This window comes from Macaca nemestrina, chromosome 16 (genome assembly GCF_043159975.1).
Source record: "Macaca nemestrina isolate mMacNem1 chromosome 16, mMacNem.hap1, whole genome shotgun sequence".
In the NCBI taxonomy this organism is placed as follows: Eukaryota; Metazoa; Chordata; class Mammalia; order Primates; family Cercopithecidae; genus Macaca; species Macaca nemestrina.
Window position 1 is genome coordinate 3,624,312 of NC_092140.1, and position 24,183 is coordinate 3,648,494.

At 48.6% G+C, this 24,183-nt stretch overlaps 1 protein-coding gene across 1 annotated transcript in view; it reads right to left on the reverse strand.

Annotated features, from left to right (window-relative positions):
• LOC105485298 (collagen type IV alpha 2 chain) overlaps positions 1–24,183 on the reverse strand; it is a 198,859-nt gene that overhangs the window by 147,739 nt on the left and 26,937 nt on the right. Inside the window, exon 4 of the mRNA XM_071081045.1 lies at positions 271–351. Within this exon, the coding sequence (XP_070937146.1) occupies positions 271–351 (81 nt within the window). The remainder of the gene's footprint in view (positions 1–270; positions 352–24,183) is intronic.

The following is a 24,183-nucleotide window of genomic DNA, read 5'->3' on the forward strand; positions in this document are numbered from 1 at the left end:
TTTACTGTACCTTTTCTGCATTTAGATATACAAATACTACTGTGTTGCAATTGCCTACGTGTAGGTTTGTAGCCTAGGAGTGACAGGTTCCATCACATAGCCTGTATGTGTAGTAGGCCACACCACCTAGGTTTGTGTGAGTACTCTCTAGGATATTCAAGCAATGACGAAATTGCCCAGCCACATGTGTCCCAGAAGGTATCCCCGTCGTGAAGCGAGGCATGACTGTATGAGGAAGATAATATTACTTATTGCAATGCTGTGACTTACACGTCCACCTTTCTCAGGGTAGCACTGGCAGCCCCCGCTGCAATCTCTTCCTCCGCACGGCACATCAAACTTCTTCACACCCTGCAACAATAAAACACAAGGCAAAGAAAAGTTACCTAAAACACTGCCAACTACGACATGTATTAAAATAGCATCTGTTGAGATTCCTTCCAACTCTAGAAACTATTCATTCCAAACATTCAATAAGGCTTTATTAAAAAATAGAATAACTTTTAGAGCAGTTTTCAGTGCACAGCAAAATCGAGTGTAAGGTCCAGAGATTTCCAATATACCCCTGTCTCTCCGACCTCTGAAGTTCCCCACTATCGACATCCTGCACCAAGATGCACAGGTTGGAGCCAACCTGTACACTGGTTACAATCGCTGAGTCCGCATGCATCACCGTCACCAGAGTCCACAGTTGAGACCAGGGTTCACCCTTGGTGCTGTATATTCTATGGTCAATGAGCCTTTAAATAGTGCCCACTAGGCCGGGCGTGGTCGCTCACGCCTGTAATCCCAGCACTTTGGGAGGCCAAGACGGGCGGATCACAAGGTCAGGAGATCGAGACCATCTTGGCCAACATGGTGAAACCCCGTCCCTACTAAAAATACAAAAATTAGCCGGACATGGTGGCAGGCACCTGTATTCTCAGCTTAGGAGGCTGAGGCAGGAAAATCGCTTGAACTCGGGAGGTGGAGGTTGCAGTGAGTTGAGATCATGCCACTGCACTCCAGTCTGGGCCACAGAACGAGACTGTCTCAGAAAAAAAAAAAAAAGTGCCCACTAAGTGCCAGATGCCAAGCAAAGTCCTGGACCTCCAGCATCAGGAGAACATTCCCAGAATCCAGATCCATGTGAAGAGAGGAATCAGGAAGGAGCAGGCCTGTGGCAGGCATGAGAAACTCCGGGGCACGGGCAGCAGCTCTGCCTTCTGCCTGGACATGTGGAGTGTGCGCCTGGAGAAAATGCTTGCGAGGAACCCAGAGAGGTGGGCAGGAGTGGACTACCATGGAGGGGAGGAGGCGGCGTTGGTGCAAACGGTGGCTCCCTCACGGGACAGACATCATGGTGATCAGAGGGAGGGCCGTGTGAGGAAGCGGGACTGGCAGGACTGGCAGGTGCATCTGGTGGGATGCCAAACCCTCGCCTGCACCACTGATACCACTTTCGACTTCAAAGGAGGGGCGTTGGCAGAGTAAGTCCACTTCCTTTCCCCTTCGCCCTGTGAGACATACTTATGCTCAGAAAGGAGGAGGAACACCAGGAAGAGGCTTTTCTCAGGACCTATTCAGGCAAGTGGGTGACCCCACTGAGCGTTTCCTCAGAGAAGCAGATACAGCCCTAAGTGAGTCAGTGGGAAACGGAGGCAGTTCCCTGGATGGACAATCCCGATGGGGCAAAAAGGTGTTTCTCATCCTTGATCTCAACATTCAGATCAAAGATGGACTTGGAGATTGGGCTACTGGACAAGCACCTTAGCTCTTCCTTTCGGACTGTGACAGTATTAAACGTTTTGAGATGATGGCAATCAGAGTGACCCTCTTTTCTCCCCTTTCTGATCAGCCGGGCCTCAGCGCAGGCCTCCCCTCCCGACAGATGAGCTAGTACAACCTTCATTCTACAGGTGAGCCAGTGCTGCCCTCCCCCCTATACAGGTGAGCTAGTACAGCCCTCCACCCCACACACAGGTGAGCTAGTACAGCCCTCCCCCACACACACGGGTGAGCTACTGCAGCCCTCCCCCACACACAGGTGAGCTAGTACAGCCCTCCCCCACACACACGGGTGAGCTACTGCAGCCCTCCCCTCCACACACACAGGTGAGCTAGTCCAGCCCTCCCCCCACACACAGGTGAGCTAGTCCAGCCCTCCCCCACACACACAGGTGAGCTAGTACAGCCCTCCCCCACACACACAGGTGAGCTAGTCCAGCCCTCCCCCCCACACACAGGTGAGCTACTCCAGCCCTCCCCCCCACACACAGGTGAGCTAGTACAGCTCTCCCACACACACACACAGGTGAGCTAGTACAGCCCTCCCCCACACACAGGTGAGCTAGTACAGCCCTCCCCCCCCACACAGACACAGGTGAGCTAGTACAGCCCTCCCCCACACACACAGGTGAGCTAGTGCAGCCCTCCCCCCCCACACACACAGGTGAGCTAGTACAGCCCTCCCCCACACACACAGGTGAGCTAGTACAGCCCTCCCCCCCCCACACACACAGGTAAGCTAGTACAGCCCTCCCCCCACACACAGGTGAGCTAGTACAGCCCTCCCCCCCACACACACAGGTGAGCTAGTACAGCCCTCCCCCCCCACACACACAGGTAAGCTAGTGCAGCCCTCCCCCACAGGTAAGCTAGTGCAGCCATCCCTCACACACACAGGTGAGCTACTGCAGCCCTCCCCCACACACACACAGGTAAGCTAGTGCAGCCCTCCCCCACAGGTAAGCTAGTGCAGCCATCCCTCACACACACAGGTGAGCAGTGTCTCACAGGTGAATCTTAATCTAGCTTTTCACCCTCAGCCAGCCTTTGTCAGCCTGTCTGGAGCCTCCCTATTATCACACAGTCACACCCAAGGGACCCTGCACAAGGCTGGCTTCTGGTGTTCACGGATTCAAACCTTATCATGCAAGTAAAACTTACCAGATGACAGAACCCTTTCCAATTTAAGCAAATTGTATTTTACCACAGCCTTTTCACTCTCTTCTGAGTTAAGTCTCAATGACTAAACGGGACTATCACCTGGGGACTCCCTCTGTAAGTTTTTTTGTGATAGCGGGTCTGCTGGAACCTTCCCCATTCCTGTCACCAGCTGAATGTCCATGTAGAGGTGAAGTGGCATGGCCAGGCCCATTCTGCCACTCCCACCCAGCAGAGTCTTCCAGACAGTCCAGGGCAGGTGGGCAGGACACGCAAGCTTCTGACCCAAAACCTGCTGGCCAGAGTTGGCCTTGGGTCCCAGCAATGACTCCACATTCCTTTTGTATGGGTAATTTTGCTTTTTTTCTTTTAACTAACAATTTTCTACTAGAGAAGTCTCATTTGAGAGTTTCACATTTTACGTTCTTCTTATAATTCTTTACCTAATATAGTATCTGATGCATCAGTCGCTACTATTTTAAAAAAAACCCAAAAGTTGGAAAGTCCCAAATCCTTTAGAGAAAACAGTACCTTGAAAGCCTTTCACATTTCTTTTCAGTTATCTTTTTATCTTTTTGTCTTCAGTGAGGTAATGAGGCAGCTGGAGTTTATGGTGTAAAAGTAAACATATATAAAATCCTCTCATGCCCTTAAAATACGATCCTAGGTATTTGCCAATTTTTTAATGGCTTCAATGTTTATCTGTAATGGGGCTCATAAATCCCATGATTTGAATATGTGATTTCTAGAAATCCAACTCCACACTAAGCCAGAAAGTTTAGCACCAAAGCTCAAGTCTAGATGGACTGGTGCATTCATGCCTTTTACTACACACGAGGGAGGCATGAACAGGTGCTTGGCAGAGGTCCTCAGTTGACCCAATAATTCATTGGCCAGTTGTCTGGGAAGGGCAGGCGGGCCTCCTGGGTCTATAGGGTAAAGCATCAACTCATATTCTCCATCTGCTGCTTCCCATGCTATTTTTAATTTTGATTTTCAAGCCACTTGCCAAATCCCTCTATCTAAATGAAAGGCTGAAGTGATTTTAATGGTTTCAAATTGATCTAACAGACTCCTTATTCTAGGTTGAGGATATTCACTGTATTTAGTTGTAGCAAGTTATTCATAACCCACTCAAAACTGAATTATGCATTCTTACTTTTGGAACTAGGGCTTGTAGGCTGACTAAGATACCTCCCAGTAACACTTCTCTGCACATAGCGATGACTCCGGTGCTGTATGGTGAGGGAAGGAATACCTCATTGAGAGGCAGCCCTGCTCATTCCAAGCCAAGGCAGTTTCCATGGACATGCTAGCCGTGTGTGCACACATGCACGTGCATGTGTGTATGTGTGTTCCCACTGACATCTTACCTGTCCTCCAGAGACACTCTTAGGAATTCCAACATCTACAAGAGCCCGAACTACCACACTTTGGAATGTCAGGCCTCCAGGAGGAACAGAAATATTGACTTATTAGGGCAGGGTGTGTGCTCCAGACAGTCTCTTAAAAACTGAACAAGTCTCTGACCTGAGCCTTGGCATTCCCCTGAGAAGATATGGGTCTCTGAAACAGTCTCGAGACACGAATGCCTTCCTGAGGACCTCACATGAGGAGTGTGAGGACTGCTATGTGGGGTCCCATGTCTGTGGCCTGGCCACTCCCTCCAGCAGAGGCATACTGACTGCACGTACCTGCCGCCACCCTGCTCCCAGCCCTCCACCCTATCCCTTCATTTTACTGCTTAACGCAAGTCAAAGACAAGACGCGATCCTATTCTTGTCAACTCCTTAATAAAAATGGTGAGTTTCCTCCCGCTCTGCACCCTCCTCAAATCTCTGTTCACCCCCTTCATGATAAACACTGGCCCTGGTCCATGTTTGTAACTTCAGTCTCCATGAGGCCCGTTTTTCCCTATAAGGTCTGGTTCGCCTCAGTGTTTTTTAGAGAATCCTTCATGGGTCTCACCAAGCACTTGACATGTCTCTTTTTACAACAATCACGGACTCATAAAAGAAACATCAATTCAATCCTCCATTGATTTCTCATTTCAAGTCTGAATTTCCAAGGCAGCAATTGTGTAGAGCAATTCCAATGTCTAGCTCTCACTGAGGCCCCCTGCAGGTGTGCCTGGCTGCGGACCCCTCTGAAGCTCCCAGGGCCAGGAGGCTCCTGCAGCTCCCACTGTAGGTGTGGAACGTGCTCCGGGCTCTTGGGGCATGCTACAGCCGTTCAGTCCTGTTGGCCAAACTCCTGCGGTTGTCTGGGTGTCCTTCACCCCAAGGCAGGAAAGGACTCAAGGCCCGGTGGGACCAGTTCTCCAGAAGGCCTGAGAAAGCTGGTGGGGGCACCCCACTCCCGGGAGAATGCCTGACTCTTACCTCCTCATAGGCACACAGAACCTCCCTACCCAGGGAACTTGGGACCACCAAGGAACCTGAACCGTATCCTGCACCTTCCTTCAACTACACCAGTGAGAGGACACCTCACATCCCCAATTCCAAAGTAACATGACAAGGGGCAAGGGGCTGGGAGGTCCTTCATCCACCTTTCACTTTACAAATTCATTCACTCATGATCACTGATGTGAATTGCCTCTGAGCCATGCACTGTGCTGGGCTCTGGGTATACAGCAGGGGGCAGATTAGACATTGTTCCTGCCCTGTGGCAGGTGACCAAGTAGACAAGGAGGTGAAATAAGTAAACAAACTAAACCCACATAATTTAAATTCTGGTAAGAGCTGCGAAGAAGAGGATGGTTAGAGAGCAAATAAGGAACAGTGTGGGTCCTTAAGTATTGTGTTATCGTGTTCACAGAGAGGACTGGCTGTGCTCAGGCCTGTGCCCTAGGGCTCTGCTATGCTCCACTACTCCTTCTATGCCTACCCCCCAAGGCCAACCTCCCTGCCTGACAGCCTGAAGCTCTCACAGCTGGAAAGCAGAGACAGACTGGCTACCCCTAACCTCCAGGCCTGGGAGGGCACCAACTTCATGCCATCATCATCGTCATCATCATCATCATGATCATCATCAGGGAATCAGGACCATCCTGACTGCAGTGACTTGAAGCCCATTCTTCCTATGACTTTCAGGATGCTCCAACACTGCTGTGCACCCCAATGTGCAGCTCAGGGCTCTCCTTCAATCTAGTGCCGCTTTCGGTACCCACAGTTGAACATCCTTAGTCCCTACTCAGCTGACAGCCAGCTCAGTGGCTTCCCAGGCGCATGGCCAGGAAACTTCAGACCTAAATTCCAAATCATGGAAGGAGTTTGCCTAGGGGGATGAATCATGACTTCTCTCAGCAAACCTTGCCAACTATCTCATCACACACCAACCGGAGGCCAGACCCCATTGGACTTATCTGCTTCTTCAAGAAAGATAAAGGAATTAAAGAAGCTGGCAGAGGCACTGTAGACAAAGGGAAGGGGCTGCTAAGTCTGATATTGTAAGCTCCTGACACCTTTAGTGTTGTGGAACCAAAAGGAATAGTCATGGAAAATAAATGTGAATTATAAATATTAGGAAATAAGAGAGTCCAAAGCAGCTTAAACCTAAGAAGTACAGTAGACTTGAAAGTCTCTGAGCTGCAAGGAAGAGATGAAGGACGGGCCATTCTTGCACCAGTTCATAGGGACAAAACCCATGCTGTCAAGGGAGGAGAGAGAGTCACAAGCAGCAAAGAAGCAGGAGAGAAGGCTGTGTGCGGGGGCTCACGCCTGTAATCCCAGCACTTTGGGAGACCAAGGCAGGCAGATCGCTTGAGCTCAGGGGTTCAAGACCAGCCTGGGTAACAAGGCAAAACTCTGTCTGTACCCAAAAAAAAAAAAAAAAAAAAAAAAATAGCTGAGTATGGTGGTGCACGCCTGTGGTCCCAGCTGCTTGGAGGGCTAGGGTGGGAAGATGGGTTGAGCCTGGGAGGTGGAGGTTGCAGTGAGCTGAGATTGTGCCACTGCACTCCAGGCTGGGCAACAGAGCAAGACCCTATCTCAAAAAGAAAAAATAAAAGGAAAGAAAGAAAGAAACAAGAGAGAGAGCTGGTAGCAAAGAAGACACTGGATAGAGAGTTTGAGGAAGATTTACCTGGAAGTCGCACCACAAATAAAACGCGAGGGAATAAGAGGGAGAGAGAGAGGAATACTGATCAGAGGCAGGGACTTAGACACAAAGTCAAAGAGGTCACGAGTGCTTGTCTGAAGGGCAGCTGCTCTCCCAGCTGGCCCCCGCCATGGCAAGCGTGCTGTGTGGACAGGCCCTATCAGCATCACCCTGGAGCTAGTGAGGAATGCAGGCCCCACCCCACCTTTCTTGGAGCAGAACCTACTTTCTAGCATGACTTCCAGGTTAGCACACTGAGGTTTGCAAAGCCCTACGCTGGGTGGTCGGACGGGCATTGTGAAAACAGGCTTTGTCTAGAGATAGCAAGAAAGCTGGAAACCACTGAACCATCACCCTGGGTGCAATAGAAGGTAGGATTTGTTACAGATTCAGCATGTTCCATGACTCAGTGGACCCCTGGCCTGTCCTAGAAAAGTGATGGCCTTTGGACCTTGCTTTGACCTTTGTGACCTGCGCTGCATCTGGGGCGGCTCCAAGCCCTGAGGACTCAGTCACTGAACCTCTAATTCCTCCAAATGCAAAAAAAAAATGTAGTTCTCTCTTTCTATTCTTTTAAAATTCAAAATATCCTTCTAGAGTTCTTCTTTTTCCTCTTCTGAAACTGGTAGCCAGCATTGCCGTGCCAATTCAAAACTACAGGAATTGGAAACGTTAAGGAGCCAGTAGGCAGTGTATGTAAAGGCTAAGATGTGTTTTCCAAAAGCCTTAGATTACATTCTACTCAATTGGAATGCAACAGACATTTTTTCCAGGTGCAGAATGGGAATCTTTGGGCGAGGGATTTCTTGGTTGACTTCTTACATGGGAATTCTTTTCCTTGGAGTCTTATTTAAGACTCCATCATTACATTTAGAAAGATGTGAAAACGGGGCCGGGTGTGGTGACTCACGCCTGTAACCCTAGCACTCTGGGAAGCCTAGGCAGTGGATCACTTGAAGTTAGGAGTTCAAGACCAGCCTGGCCAACATGGTGAAACCCTGTCTCTACTAAAAATGCAAAAATTAGCTGGACACAGTGGCTCACGCTTGTAATTCCAACTACTCACGAGGTTGAGACACAAGAATCACTTCAACCTGGGAAATGGAGATTTCAGTGAGCCGAGACCGTGCTACTGCACTGTAGCCTGGGTGACAGAGTGAGACTGAGTCTCAATTTAAAAAAAAAAAAAAAAAAAGAAGATATGAAAATCCATCTGTTTGCATGGATAGATTTACCACAGACATCAAATCCCTCTAGATGTACAATCTAGATTCCTTGGTGAGTCTTTTACCTCTGGAAGAAGAAACGTCATGGAACCCTTTAAGGAAAACCAGGTTCTAGTTTCTTGAACCAGGCTCCTATCAAGATCGAGTGGAGAATTTCTTGCTTGGAGTCACCGGCTCCCTGGCTGCCAGCAGAGACCGTCATTTATCAATGGGATTCAGTGGAGTTGGAGCAGAGATCAAGAATGGCAGCTGCAGGATTAAGAGGACATCCGGTCCCCCCCGGTTGCTGCCCTGGCTCTTCTGTGAGTGACCCAATGACAGTGAGAAGAGAGTATCATGTTGCCTTCACCAGGATCCTGTGCCACCAGGCGGAGGGAGAGCCTTTCCTTTGCCACCTGGGAAAAGAGGGTCCTCCTCGGTAGATGTCTGAGGAATGGCCCCATCTCCAAACGTGGAGAAAACTGCCCAAGGTCACTCCTCTTCATGGCAGATTGGTCCTTATATTTAGGACACTAAAAAAATAGGTTTAAGTGACAACCTGAATGCCAGAAAACAAAACATATAAACAATGTAAACTCTTTGAGACTAGCTATTTCTCTACTACCACTGCAAACTGTCAACGTATAGCAAGGGAACAAACCATGGGAATGCACCCAGCCCTCTGCAGACATGAGTATTGTCTAAAGTGGATGCCATGTAGATGAATGAAAAAAAAATGCTGGTGATTGTTCTCAGCTTGCACATAGAAAATAAGCAGTAATTGAGTTATATGAAGTTGCAAGAACAAAACTCATCTGTCCCAAAACAAAGAATATTTTGTCCTCTACATGTTCCAAGAAACTTCTTGTCCAAGGAAGTCTTTTTAAGCCAATTTACCTCCAGCCAACAAGAGCCATCCTCTGAAGGGAATTTACAGATAGTTGACAACTGGATTGTGCCCAGCATCTAACCCAAATTCCCTCCAGAGAGGAATACTGAATAACCCACGCCAAGTGACATACAAGATCAACATTGCCTATTGTTAAAAAGCTATCATCTTTTTAAAAGCTAAAAAGTTAACATTTCAAGGCAAAAAAAAAAAAAAAATCTATACAATTCTTCATCTTTGACACAAGTCCAGTCAAGCCGGACTTTTAGAATTATTATTTTAATCCAAAAAGAGGCCAAAAGAAAAGAAAGCCAATTCGGGAACAAGGTTCTCAGTAAAGTTCTATTAGTTTATCAAAACAGGAAATATAAGCCATTTCCGCACATGCAGCTTTAGAAATTAAGGAAATAATTCCAACATGGTATTAGCAGGGCAAGGTATATGGAAGAGGAAGTGCAGGTCACAACTGCACCACCCAGAACAAATCCTTCTCCTCCATATGCCGGGCAGAAAAGTCAGCCAATTCAGCTTCCTTTGTTTAACAGTACTTCAAGGGCACCCTAAATAAATGTGTTCACTCTACAGAATGGGTTTGAACTAGTCACCAGCTCGAGATGGTGAAATGCCTGAAGGACGGGGTGCTCCCCCACATACAATGACGGAGTGCCAGTGAGTGCCAGCAGTTAGGACTGCGTCAGTGCGTCCTCATGGAACTGGGAGACTCAGAGAAGGAAGGAGGAGCTCAGGCTGTGTATCTGGAACAGGAGAAGCAGAAAGAAATGATAGTAGTTCAACAAGAGTCGGGCTAGACACTCTTTAGGAAGACAGACGTCCTTCCTGTCTGGAAGCAATCCTTTACTGTCTCCCAGACGAATACCTGAGGAATGGGATCATTCCCCGTCCTGGTTCAACACGGCGGCAAGACATAACCAGGAGGCATGACGTTTGGTGCCCTCTCGTGAGTCACCAGCAACAAGCCCCGTGTTTTCATATCTGCACACCTATACATTTTAACAAGCAATGACTGGCCAACTGGGCCACCTTCCATTTCTCCTCAGGCAGCTTAACGTCTGGTGTTTTCCACACACAGCATGCTATTGGCAGGGCCACCTCTGACAGCTGTACTTTAGTGCTGGAGCTTGGGTCCTGATGGGCAGGACTGGCTCAAAAAAAAAAAGAAGTCAGGAATTTGACTGCCAGGGCATGCAGTGTGTGGTGGGCCAAAGACCAGGGCCAGAACTCATCCCAGTGACATTAGTCATCCTGAGACATTTAAAGCAGGCTGAATGACAGTGGAGGAACGGCGGGCGGGGCCCCAGGTGGGAACTGCTGAGAACCTGGGAAGCTGAAGAGCAGGTGTGAGGGGCCGACCGGGAACATGAATGATGTGGCAAAGGGCAAGACAAAGGGCAGAGTTTAGGCAGAGAAGTGACTGGTCCTTCAGAGCCACAGCATCTTCTGCACAATGGGAGGATGACGGCACCCTTCCGCAGGGCAACTGTGAGGGTTTGGGGATGTAATTCAGCCCCATGAGCCTTTCCAGCTGAAGGGTCACCAACACCTGGCTCCCCGGCCTAGACTCCTGACACGTGAATGAGAGCTGAAGCCCAGACAATGTAGTCTGAGCCAACGCTGCCTTGGAAATACGTCGTCCTGGGCTAGAGATGATCTCAGAGCATGGGTGGGCCTGGCCTCAGGTGAAGACAGGTGGGCCATTTGGCTGAGCTAGGACAGCGGGCTTGGCATTTCCTGACACACGTCCCCTGCCCTGGCCACTTCTTCAGAATTCACACTCAGTGCCCTTCTAGAGGCAAAAAGCAGCGCTGAGATGCGCCTCCTCACCAGCGAGGAAGGCAGGCGTGCACAAGGGCCCAGCATGCGGAGGCGTGGACCCAGGTGTTCGCACTTGGCAGTAAGCCATGATAAGCGCAGAGGATGAGGCTCTGTGCAGAGCCAGCCCTCTCCATTCTTTCATGACCTCCCCTTGGTCAACAGAGCACTCTGGCCTTCACCCGGGAAGGAGCTGAGCCCTCATTTATTGGGTGGTTTTATTAGGTGCTGGGTGGAGACTCACGGGTGCCTCATCTTGAGTCATCTGGTCTAGAAGCCTGGAACCTACACAGCAAACACCCAGGGTGTGGACATGGGCGTGGGGCCGTCATCAGGAGTCAGGGAGGCAGGACAGTGACCACAGGGGCCGGGTTGAGCTGGGCAGCACATGTGACAAGCAGCCTTTGCAGTGGGCATACAGCAGGGTGCTGGAGCCACAGAACAGGGCACTGAAATGCAGGCAATTTCCATCTCAGAGCACTGGAGGGTGTCCCGTCGAAGTATGAGTTGCCTTCATTTGAAGGTTTCCTTGCCTGTCTTCGAATGTCTTGGTCACTTAGAGTTCTGGTGCCCCTGCTTCTCTCACTCTGAGTTACTTCCTGAAATCGGTTCCATTACCCCTGCCATAGCCACTGCTCCTTATACTGTCTATGGTGACTACGGGATCAGTGGCTAAGACTGCTGAAGATTTATTTTCATTGCAATTTAGATGTATTTATTAACCCACGGCTAAATTCTCCTTTGAATAGGGTCTTATTCACTGGATTCCAAAAGTTAATCTTAAATGACTTTCTGCCTCAGATTCCCAAGGCTTTGAGTTACACACGAAACACACCTCAAAAGCCTCAAGCGAGAAAGAGTTCTCTTTCAAGTGTTTTGATGCTGCTCCTTCGGTACCCCAGGAGAGCTCCCCATTTCCAAATTCGCCTCTCACTGGCCTTCACGGCCGGTTCCCGGCTCCCTGGTTGTGAAGGTGACGGAGGCAACCCAGGATCCTGGCTGGGACTGCCTGGATACATCAGCAGCACCCCGGAGCTGGGTGTGGGCAGGATCCCAAAGCCTATCTTCTTGATGTCATTATGAAGTGGACACACAGGTGGCACTATTCTGAGAACTAACACGCACCCCAGCTACCTTGCAGAAGGTGGTCCCCCTGTGCACAGGTACACCTGCCCAGGCACAGATGAGACGGAACAAGATGGGAGCCCGGGTGTTGCTATCTGAGTCATGTGACTTCTGTCCCACACAGCAGCTGGGGGTCTGTCAATGGTCAATTGCCAGAAGCCACCTTCCCTTACCCCCTCTCCTTCTCTACCCTTAATATAGATGGCCACCCTTCATGTTTTTGTCAATCACTAACGGCTGGCTAGGTGGGTACTTAGCTAGCTGGGTGCTTCTGGTATTGACCCTTTAGTCGAGAGACCACATCGGGTTAAAAAGAACAGGTGGGGACAAGATGTGAATCAATGTGAGTCTGACTTTCTTCTTCACCAGGTGAGTGGCTGGTGTGTTTGAGAGAGTCTCAACTGCACTGACAGGGAAGGTGAGGGTGTGGAGCCAGCATCTGCTGTCCTCTGATTCCTCCACCCCACTGCTTCCCAGGAATAGCAGACTTCACTTCTCCCGAGACCCGCCAACTGGGGTTCTGCTCCCCTGCATCCACTGTTCCCTCCACTTTCAAAGTCTCTTTTTCTTTCAACTACAGCTGAATGCTTAATCACATATTTCACATGCTGAGGGAATGTGAGGATTTTCAATGCATGGAGTATGAACACCTCCGGGGTTCCATCCTCGCAAAGAACTTGCCTTTGTACACGCTGTTCCTTCAGCTTGGAATGTCCTCCATACCCTCACCTTCCTTGTCAGTGCAGTCGAGACCCACTCAACACACCAGCTACTCACCTTGGGAAGAAGACAGTCAAATCACACTGATTCACATCTAGTCCCCACCCATTCTTTTTAAGAACAGGCATTTCTGCTGTAACACAGTATATGACTGTTTCTCAAACATTCTCATACTCTGCAAAACCACACACCAAACCACCGAGGTCCATGGGAAGAAGAGAGCTGGGGCAGACCACTCAATACCAATGCAACTTTGTAACTAGGGCCTTAATAAAATTGGTAACAATCCTGATAAAAATAATAGCACAGTTTAATAGCCATGTTAACTTCCCAAGTAAAGAAATACTGCAGTACATAAAGCACTTTATCTTAAAGAAAAGTGACAGCATAGTTTTACAGAAGGGGGTGTAAGGAAGTGCTAACACTGCTATGTTGCAGAGAGCAAGGACAGGACAACCAAAGATTGGGAAGAGCCGTGGAGAAAGCATTTCTGAGGAGACTATGCGGCCTGAGCAAGGCAAGAGAGAGAATACTGGGGCTTTGGAGTCTCTACAGCATTTCATTCCTTGACAGTTTGCTGTGCTGATGTGTATTCTTCTACTTACCCTTCAGCTACCCTGTTACTCAGTGGGGCAAACACCACGCTGGGAAAAACGTCATGCATGAACTAACGTGACTTCCATCTCATACTGACATCATTCTCTTCTGTTCCAATTACCTATCAGCAAGTATGAGTTAGAGGAAATGTGCTGTAACAAACAGCCTACTTCAATATTCTCTCATTGGCTACTCATTTAAATGTCATGTTGTCACCAAATAACTAATAATAAGAAAATTGGCTGCATAAAAGACCATGTTTAATGAAGGCTATTTGTCATGTCGTCCTTTTAATCGCCGTAGGGATTTTGTTCTGTCTCCGTCTTGAGAAGAACAAGTTACAAGGAGTTTTTACCTCTTGTTCAAGAGGCCATCAATGTAATCATAGTTAGAAGCGAGTTTTCAGACTTATAAGTGCACACGCAGTGAAGAGTTTTACATGTTACATTTAGAATAAATGCCCTTACATATTTGTGAGCTATGTTGTTTTTGTTCTGCTCAGTTAGGGAGAGAGTCCACCGAGACATCATCTAATATAAGCATTACCTCACACATTATCTACACTAAATTTTAATTATTTATATGGCATGCCAGTTCTTGGTATTCTTTGGCAATGAATGAAAATGTGTATGATGTTAGTACTGGCATATAGGTCTAAGGTAAATATTTTGCACTGTTTGTAAGAAACAGAGTGGCTCCATCTCTTGAAGCTATTTATTCCAGAAAAGTACATTCAGTTTGAGAGTTCTGTTCAAAACCCGCCCTCTGTGCTAAATTTGGGAGAAAAGAAATCTGAAAAGCATGAAATGAAAGAGATCCAGCAATCCTTTTTCAGAACACAATAAGATTTCTGTTCTGGTTGGTGAAGGCTGGTCTAGGCAAGGAAGGTCCCGGTTTGCACCGGCACACAGAGCAGCGCTGCACCGCCCAGGCAGGCTCAGCCTCAGGTGTCTGTAGCTTTATCTTTGCAAACGTGACCATCAAAGTCCCAGGGGCCATGGGCAACACCACACCCACGCTACAGCCACTTTACCTATCTGCTGGCCTGGCTTCTGGGTTAGAATTTCTGCACTTCTGCCCCGCCCTTTCTCCTGGAGGTACGCTGCCAAGTGAGTCACACCTGGCAGCTTTCAGACGGCGTATACCTATGTCTTCCCACATCAGCAAGGATAGAGGATGCCTTTGCTGTGAACTCACACTCAGTAGTTTTTCCTTTGCCTGGAGGAAGGTCTGTGCATAAAATCTGCTCTAAGTCATAGCAGACGCCTACTCCTGGGGCCAGGAGAAGAGAGCACCCATTGAGTACGGACAGGCGCAGGCAGCACTCCGTTATTTGGCAGTGGATTATCCACCTGGATATTCCAACAGTGGATTTTCAATCCCACTCCTCTCTGCCCCTCAGTAGGTTGTTGAGATTTTAATTCTTGTGTTTGATGCACAGTCAGAGACCACATAGTCATTGCAGTATCAAGCTACAAAGATTGCATGTTCCCCGGACTAGGTTAGACCAAGTTTTTGGACGCTAACCTCTGTCAATAAGGCTAATTCAGAATTAGCATGCACACATTTTTAGGTTTGAGCACAATTTTTAGAGTGTCCTGAGTGTGAAATCTTAGAAGCCAGTTCTACCCTACTCTCCTATACCAGTGCATGAAGACAGTTGACTTTTCTAGCCTTTTTAAGCTTAATCTGGAGTGTTTGCAAGAAGATGGGTTCTTCCTGGGCTGCAGAGTGCTATGATCCTGTCTTGTGCCTTTGCCCTGCCCTAAGCTTCCAGCTGGGTGTGCGGGTCTCCAGTGCTGCAGATACGGTTTGTTCTGAATGGCACTGTGTTTGCGAGAAACTTGATTTGCTTTGGACCGAGGGTGCCTGGGCTCCAGGTCAGTGTTTTGTGGGGTGGTCTTGTGAGGAATGCTCATCCCACATGCCCTGCAGTGTCCTCATTTAAAAAATGGGTAGAACTCACCGTTCCTTCCTCCTGGGGTTGCTGTTAGGATAAAACGAGATTAACCCATGGGAAGAGGTGAAGATAGTGCCCGGCTCCCGCCAGGATGTACCCAGCATCCATGGTCCATGTTCTTAACCTGCATTTTATCATCTTCCCCTAGTGGGGAAAGATGCTGGTTTATTTCCATCTCATGATACAGACCTGGAGAACAGCAGGTGTCAACACTGTCATTGTTCAAGGAGATTGCTCTTTATGGAGATACTTGCATGTTTTAGGATTTTCATTCAGTAAGCATGCATACAATGCTGACCCTATATGGCTTACGGAATTTACCTTAAAAAGGTCTTACTTGATTTAATGTTAAGTGCTAGGTACCATCAATTTCTCTGAAGTAAGATTTCAAAAGGAAAAAAATTTAGTAAGCTAATTCCTCTCTAATAAGTCAAATTCTTAGCTTTCTTTATTCTCTCTCTCTCTCTTTTAAAAAATTCAGTGAGTAGCTGGCTTAGGCACAATTTAAATGGCTCAACTATGCCGAACCTTGTACCCAAGGTCAACCAATGAGCCAGGGTCACTTGGGATCCAGGCCAAGATCCCCATTCTCTGTTTGTCACTATGAGCCTAAGACAAAAATTCATGAGTCCTGTCTAAGCAACAAGGCTTGTGGTCCTCCTATGTATCAAAAGTGCTCTTATCATATTACAAACAACTAACATGCTGAGATTATAAACATCCACAAATGCGGACTTCCTCCAGTATTCTATGTGATGTCATCTGGCCCTTCTTTCATATCCGCTTTTATTATGCTCCTGTCCTTTCAAAACAGACTCTGTGCCACAGTACAACAAAAGCCAGGAAACGTCGGCCCTCTGGCAGCGAGACAGAACTGGAAACAAGGAGAAACTGATAAAGCAGAAACACCTCCAGATGGAGAAGTAAAGACTCAATCCTGACACAGCAACTCAGCCTGGCGTCTTTAAAGCCGGTGTCCCCTTACACACACCAACGGAAGGCTCCTGCTCTGCTCCTCTCAAAGCGGAGTTGTTACGGAGTTGCTTTCACCAGTGCAGGTGGACACTCCCCAGAAAACGTCCTCTAGAAAACACTTCTGAGAGTCTGCTAAGTGCTAAAGATCTAAAGGCCAACAGGCAGGCCCCCCGTCCTTGGGAGAAGACAAGCCAGTGGCAGAAACCAACAGCCCTGAACAGTAAATCCTTAACAACACCTAATCAGCCACAAACTATGTACAGTTTGTTCACCTAACCTGAGGCTCGCGAGTGAGTCCCACAGCTACCCTTAGTCACTGCTCCACAGGGGCTGGACGGCCAGCAGCTGGAACTCCTGGCTATGGGTGGGAACACGACAGAGCAGGGAACACAGGGCTCTGGGCAGGGCGGTGTTGGTCTGACACTCTACGGGGAGAAGTCCCTCGGCCCGATCACGCCACGCGCTTGGACATGTCTTAAAATGGGGTTCTGATGTGAAGGCAGCGCTGGCCACCGACCTTCTCAGGGAACACCGGAAGTGGAGGGCGGGCTTCTTTCCCTTCTCTGTCCTGATTTAGTGCTTCCTGTCACCCCCAGCACACCCCTCCCCACCCCCAGGGAAGCTACTGCCAGGAACCAGTTCCCTGACATACCATAAACAGTCAAACACTGAGGACGCTCCCTCCTGCCAGGTCACTGAAATCTTTTCCCTTAATAGACAATACTCCTCCTCCTGTTGGGAGCAACCCAGACGCCCGAACACAAGTCAGAAAGGAACAGAGTCCTCTGAGGTCCCCAGAATCGCATGGTTGAAAACGCCCTGAGAGTACCCAGGGGTCACACGCACACACGCAGAGCCTGGAGCAAGCGAGAAGCTGGGGTTTGCTCTTGGGTAACCTAACAGCCAAGGACATAGAGAGATCTCGAGACCCTAAAGAATCTCTGCTCCTGTGCAGTTCTTTGTGCTTCGTCATGTCTTCACGAGCTACAGGACTGCTCTCCTCTCTTCTGCAGCTGCCCCGAAAGACTGGATCTTTCTGTCCCTGGGCTAGGAGAAGCACCCTTCAGAAGATTCTGCCAAAGGAACTCCCTAAGGTGGGGAGGGGACGAACCTCAAACATTTTCTTTCTACACTTCCACTCTTCTCAAGTCTTCTCCATCCTCTTCCTTTATCCTTTTTCTTTCTTTTACATCTTTAGAATGCAGTCTTTGGAAAGGTGGATTTGCTATGTCTGTAAGTCTGCTTAGATGAGGACCGTGGCCGTATCTGTGGCTAGAGTAAATTGTCCTCGGCTGGGTGCGGTGGCTCACGAGGTCAGGAGTGCAACACCAGCCCGGCCAAGATGGTGAAACCCCATCTCTACTAAAAATACAAAAATTAGCCAGGTGTGGTGGTGTGCACCTGTAATCTCAGCTACTAGGGAGGCTGAGGAAGAGAACTGCTTGAACCCAGGAGGCGGAGGTTGCAGTGAGCTGAGACCACGCACTCCAACCTGGGCAACAGAGCAAGACTCCATCTCAAAAAAAAAAAAAAAATTGCCCTCTTAGACTGGACTCTGCAGGGGTACCAGGTGCCCATTGGACCAGAGGTTCTCAGGCTCTGTGAAACAGGAAGCCCATTTATTATCCACTCTACTTGCCACCCACCCTCAAGGATTCAAGCCATGCTGGCAACGTCATAAACCGCCGGGACAAACCTTCTTCCTTCCAATCAGTGTGAACAGTGTCAGTGTTCCGTACTGGGTCAGTCACAGGACACGTTATGAGTTTACACAGCTTCACGGAGTGCCACTGTTCAATTTCTGGAACGCTTCTGAAGTGCCACAGACTGTCATTATTTGGATGGTCCAGGTTAGCAACTCCTCAGCACCCAGCACCTCTATCTTAATTCCTTTTTTGATTTTTCCTCCCACCAAGTTTACTGAGCATCTATTACGATCCCAGGTATTGTGCTAAGACTGAGGATACCAGGTTCAAATATCAGATTTCCAGAACTGAAAAAGATGAGCAAGATGATTAACTCTGGGAGACTCCAGTCTTTTATTAATGAAAGACCTAGTTTTGACCCTGTTTTTGTTGTTTTCCCCGAAATCTGAGGCTTCTAAAGAAAGAGGCTGCCCGCTGCTGGGGACTGAGGCTGACACGCACTCCCTCTGGCTGAGTCCTCACAATTGGGTCAGAGGCAGTAAACTCGTTTGAGACTGACTGGCCAGGCTTCCGAGGTCAGGGAAGCCCCTGCTCCCACGACATTCCTCCCACGAAAACTGGGCACTACAGAGAGTTTAGGTAACTTCCCTAAGATGAGGTCCCAAATATGCAAGCACCAGTGATTCCCTCCATCCAGGAATCTCATCACAAAGCTGTTGCGATAACAGTGCTGTCCCTCCCACATCCACTGTCATCAGAATTCAGTCCTCTAGTCTCTCCACGAAGGCTTTCTGCACAAAAGGTGAAAGAAATCCAACTGTCTGGCCCATTTAAAATCAAGTAACTGAACTTTCGCTGCACTCTGTCACACTCTTCATCTCTGAGGTTCATCTCTGTTCTCACCAGATGATAACGTGAAAAAATGGCGTCTTAAAGAGCTGACCCCATCAGCTCCCGAAATGATGTTAGGGAAGGTCTGTGGAAGGCATGGGCCTGCAGTACTGAAGGCAGCGGCATCACTGCCAACCACAAGTCACTGATTACAATCCAAGAGCACCGTTTTCTTCCTTTTATGGGGCATAGGACTCTTCCAAACATTGTCCTGCAGATACTTAAGAAAACAAAACAAAGCCCCAAACAAAAATCCAAGCTTCTTACTCCACATGTGTTGTGACCTCCCGGCTCAGGGCAGCAGCCAGTCGCTCTTGGCTGTGGGAGAGAACCTGGGAGGGCGGCGAAGAGCAGCCAGACATTTTTTCAGCTTGTGTCTTCAGGGGCCAGAAACGAGGCATTCTTTCCCTCAGCGAATCCAGGCTGCAGCTCAGGAAAACAATCACCCCTCTTCCCAGCCGCAGAGATGGCCGGATTGCCTTGGCTGCCTCGCACGTTTCTCCCCTCATCTTCCAGATAAGCCATCCCTGGGGTCCCAGGTTTAGCTTCTCAGCAGAGGCCCGTCGTTTTCAGTGAGTGCTAACTGGGAAGGCCCAGGCCAGCTCCCTCCTGATCTAGTAGAATTATATGGGTTCGACGGGCTCCCTAGAGCCTCAGTGTGCTTCAGGGGGAGCATTTTACCCACACCCAACACACGACATTTTCTGTGTCTTTTCTCCTAGTTTTAATAGTTGGCCACATGGCTCCATAACTGTGCTCTCTCCTCTCTTCTTTCTCTCTCTCTCGCTCTCTCTCTCTGTCACACACACACACAGACACACACACACACACACACAGACACACACACACACACACACACACAGTTTTCCATTGCATTTTTCTCTTTCTGCCAGCTCATGGCAGAAGCTCACCATTGGAGCCTTGCTAGGGTTCCTCAGCCCCAGCTCTTCCCAGGCAGTAACTGCTCAGCCTTAACGGAATATTCCTTCCTCTCTTAAATTGATGAAAGACACTTTTTCTCTAATTACTAGAATCAACTAGTGAAATATTTATAGACTATAATAAAATGTACATAAAATGGACTCAACAAGGGATCACGGAAAGATCTAATTTAAAAATCAGCTTAGGATCCAAGTGAGCAACACACGGTCCCTATCGTGGTGGCGTAAATGGTTCCTTTGGAGAGTTTTGTGTGGTTCCAGAATGCTGTTAATCCGCACCCCTGGCCTCATTAACCCGCAAAGCAACAAGAAAAGGAACGTCAAAAGCTTTTGGCATCATGCTGTTTACTTTCAAGGCATGTTTACTGAGTGAATATATGCTCACTGCATATATTTCAGTGAGCACATACATCTTCACAAGTATCAATGCTGTCTGTATTTTTAACAGGTAAAAAGTGTTTGCTTTTCCCAAAGCTGTCCTGAAGAATGTCTTGGGGACACAGACACACACAGCAGAACCTGCTGCAGGGACTTCCCCGGGACGGGCAGACTTCAGATTCTTAGAGCCACTAGTACTGTGTCGGAGGGCTGCTTGCGGTCAGTTGTGGAGCAGGACCTTTTGGACAGCAAGGGTGTGGCTAAGTGGGGACATCAGCCTAAGCCTTTAAAAGCCCCCGGACTGGACCATGGACCATGCTTTCTGAATTCCAAGGCAGCCCTCTCTGAGCCTGCCACCAGCACATCTGCCCTCTGACGCTGGTCCAATCTCACTTCCTTCCACTCCCCATCAGGGGCTTCCTGCCCGTGCTGCTCTGGCTTGAGCCTGGCAACAGCCTCCAGCCCTGGCAGACGCTGCTGGAACACCTCCTGGGCCCATCACTCTGGACTCCACTGCCCATCAGCTGTTGAGCCTTCACTGGCATTTATGGGTTAGGAAAATCCATTTTAAATCTTACGTTTATGATTCCAAACAGCAGGGTACGGTGTCCTTCACACGAGCCCAGTGGTTTCCAAACTTGGCTGGTGATCAGCATCATGCTGGGTGCTTCTAAAACACCCGGCGCCCATGCCCCATCCCAGAACTGCGGAATCAGAGTGCCAGGACTGCATCTGTCACTGCCCTACAAGCTTACGGATCGAATGCAGTGAGCATATATTATACGTCCTATGTCTACAAAACTGCATCAGCATCCACAGACACACATAGTCTGTTTTCCTCATTTACCCTCATTTCTCCTTGGAAATTGAAAACTGCATTGCTAACCAGCGTAGTACCCAGAGCGGCATTTGGGAACTTCTGATGTAACCTGTACAGGAACTGGTGTGAGTGTCCCATGAAGGAGCACAGAGGCAACCCAGGCCACCTGGGATGGATGCTGTCGAGAGGATGCCAGTCCCAGGCTGAATGTGGTGACTCTTCCCATGAACTGCTTCGGAGGCAGCAGAGGATGAACTGCCTTTGCTGGAGGCTTCCAAGCAGCGTTGCTGCTGATCAACGAAAGCTTCAGGAAGAAGGCTCTGGGGTCAAGGCTCTGTGTATAATATGTTCAAACATCCTCGGGAAGGAAGCTCCCAGATGAGCTGCTTGCAGATGAGACGCCACCCCCTGAGGTCCATGTCCTGCCTCCTATATTCCCCCAGCAAAACCCCTGATGCAGATAAAAAAGGACCCCCTTTTCCCCGGGAAAGGGAACAATGGTATGTTTAACTCCTTCCTCCACAACATAGTCCTTTACAGATAAAATGAGGCCTACTTGGCCAGGTCACCGTAGGGATCAGAAAGAAGGCCCAGCCCTGGGCAGCGTGCAGGAGCCCTCCTCCAATGGCAGCTATTGTTATCCCACCTCCCAGGCTTCTTCTAAGACGCATTTTGTTTTACGGAGCCTATAAAAACATACTTGTTCAACTTCATTTAGATATTCACTTCCCATTTTTTTGAATTCATCTATTTTCATGAATAGCACCATTATATTCAACTTTCCAAGTGCAGCGCCATTATGATTCCCTGCGTGTTCATGAAAGATCAGTTATGCTTGAGACAATCAGACATATTATCAAAGACAGCCATCAGAATATTTTCCAGGAAAAGAGGAAATGGCCTACTCTACTTCAATATACTACAGCAGTGGAGAAAATAGTTCAAAATAGCCTAGACCAAAAAAGTCAAAAATCAAACAACTCCAAGAAGATACCTAGAGGCAAATTTTCATAGTTTTTATTTTCACATATGTCAGCTCTGGGTGGAAAGGGGGGTTAGAAGTAACGAAGTGGCCGTCCACAGGAGACTGGATGAGTCTACGTTGCCAACAGAAGCCACGAGAGTCTTCTTTTTGCAAAGCACACTACAGGGGAGCAGACTTCTAGGATCTTGTGGAGACTTTGAACAGTGTGTGCCACAACTACCTGTTTCCCACCCTTGTTTCAAAAACGCAATGTGAAGATAGTGAAATAGTATATGTGAAGTAGTTCAAACTCCACAGAAGAAAGGCATCTTGTAATTTTGGACCCAGAATTTTATCTTCTTTATTTTGAGAGTAAAATGTCACCACCTTGGAGACGGGTGGCCAAGCCCTGTCATGTGATGGGTTTGGATCGGCCAGAGTGGACACCGGGGACCAGAAACTGGAGCTCCGTCACCACTTTGGGCACCCAGGGAGCTGTATTAGTCCATTTTCCCGCTGCTGGTAAAGACATAAGTGAGACTGGGTAATTTATAAAGAAAAGGGGGTTTAAAGGACTCACAGGTCCATGTGGTTGGGGAGGCCTCACAATCATGGTGGAAGGCAAAAGGCACGTCTTACATCGTGGCAGACGAGAGAGAATGAGAGCCAAATGAAAGGGGTTTCCCCTTCTAAAACCATCAGATCTCATGAGACTCACTCTACCGCAAGAACAGTATGGGGGAAACCGCTCCCATGATCCAACTACCTCCCACTGGGTCCCCCTCAAAACACGTGGGAATTACGGGAGCTACAACTCAAGATGAGATTTGGTGGGGACCCAGCCAAACCCCATCAGGAGCCACGGCTGAAGCACTGCAAAGAGATCTCAGGAGTCGCCTGTGTTGGAGACACGGTTGCAGTCAGCGGACTCCCAACCACAGGGTCAATGAACAGGATCCATGAATGCCTGCACCTGAGCCCAGAGGGCCAAGGAGAAGCCCAGCGACGAGAACTGTGACACAGGCTGGGGGCTCAGCCTCTGCAGAGGGCAGATGCCCAGGAATCAGGGTGGCAGCACAGGTGAGGGACAGACAGACAATCGAGGTCACCTGGAGCTGGGCCCCCAGCTCTTTATTTTCCTCCTCCCTGGACTGAAGACGGACTGTCTGAATCTGACTGTGCTGAATCAGACCGAGAGGCGAAGCAGCCCTGCTCCAGGAGGAAATTCAGCATCTTTCCCTGGTCTTTTCCCTTGCACTTCTTTCTACATAACTCGGATCATACTTTCTATACAATTTTGCATCTTTACTTTGTCTTAACATTAAGCATTTCTCCATACTCCTAAATGCTCTGCATAAATAAAGCATTGATAAATAAATACTGGCTGCATAGCATTTGTTCTTGGGGAATAGGATTTTCTTGACCTGTCCCACAATATCCTGCATGGAGGCTTTTCCAAGTTTCTTAGACTATAAATCCACACTGTAAGGAGCAAATATGTTCAGCTCATAAACATCTTGAATGAGTGTGCCATGACCACGATACGTATGAAGGAAATGGAATGTGTTTCTACTTGGGAACGGAAGCAGCTCCCAAGTGCGAAACCTGGATTTTAGTAGAAATGAGCATGAGCACTCCCTCTGGAATGCGGCCGTGGGTCTGCTCCCCAGGCAGACGGTTGCTCTGTGGTCTAATCTAAGGGAAGCCTCTGGAACAGAATCCTTAGGGCATCATGCAGACCAACATGCAGATGGTGGTGGTGCTCATAATGAGTTAGATGCGGGCCACGTCTGCTGTGCTTGATAAACAAAGGAACAAACAAACAAAGCAGAGCTCCAAAGCTGGGTCAGTCTTTCTGAATGTCAAGAAGCCCAATTTTACTGCCCAACCTAAAGGCACGCGCAACTCAGCCCCAAAGAGAGGCACTGACTGTGCGTCATATTGTGCTTTTTTTTTTTTTTTAATCAAACGCCTGTGTGTTCAGGCTGTATCTAGGCACCTGGGGACACAGGCTGCACCTGGGCGTGACCCTCACCCTCAAAGCAAGCATGGTCACCGTCGTCCAGCAGGAGCACGGGGCCAGCACCCGAGTCCAGCTGCGTGGGCGGTGCTGGCCCCACCATAACCTGACTTTCTGGACTTGGTTTCCTTGTCTGTGAGATGAGGATGACATTAGTTCCTATCTCAGAGGGTTAATGTAAAGGTCACTTGAGGTCATT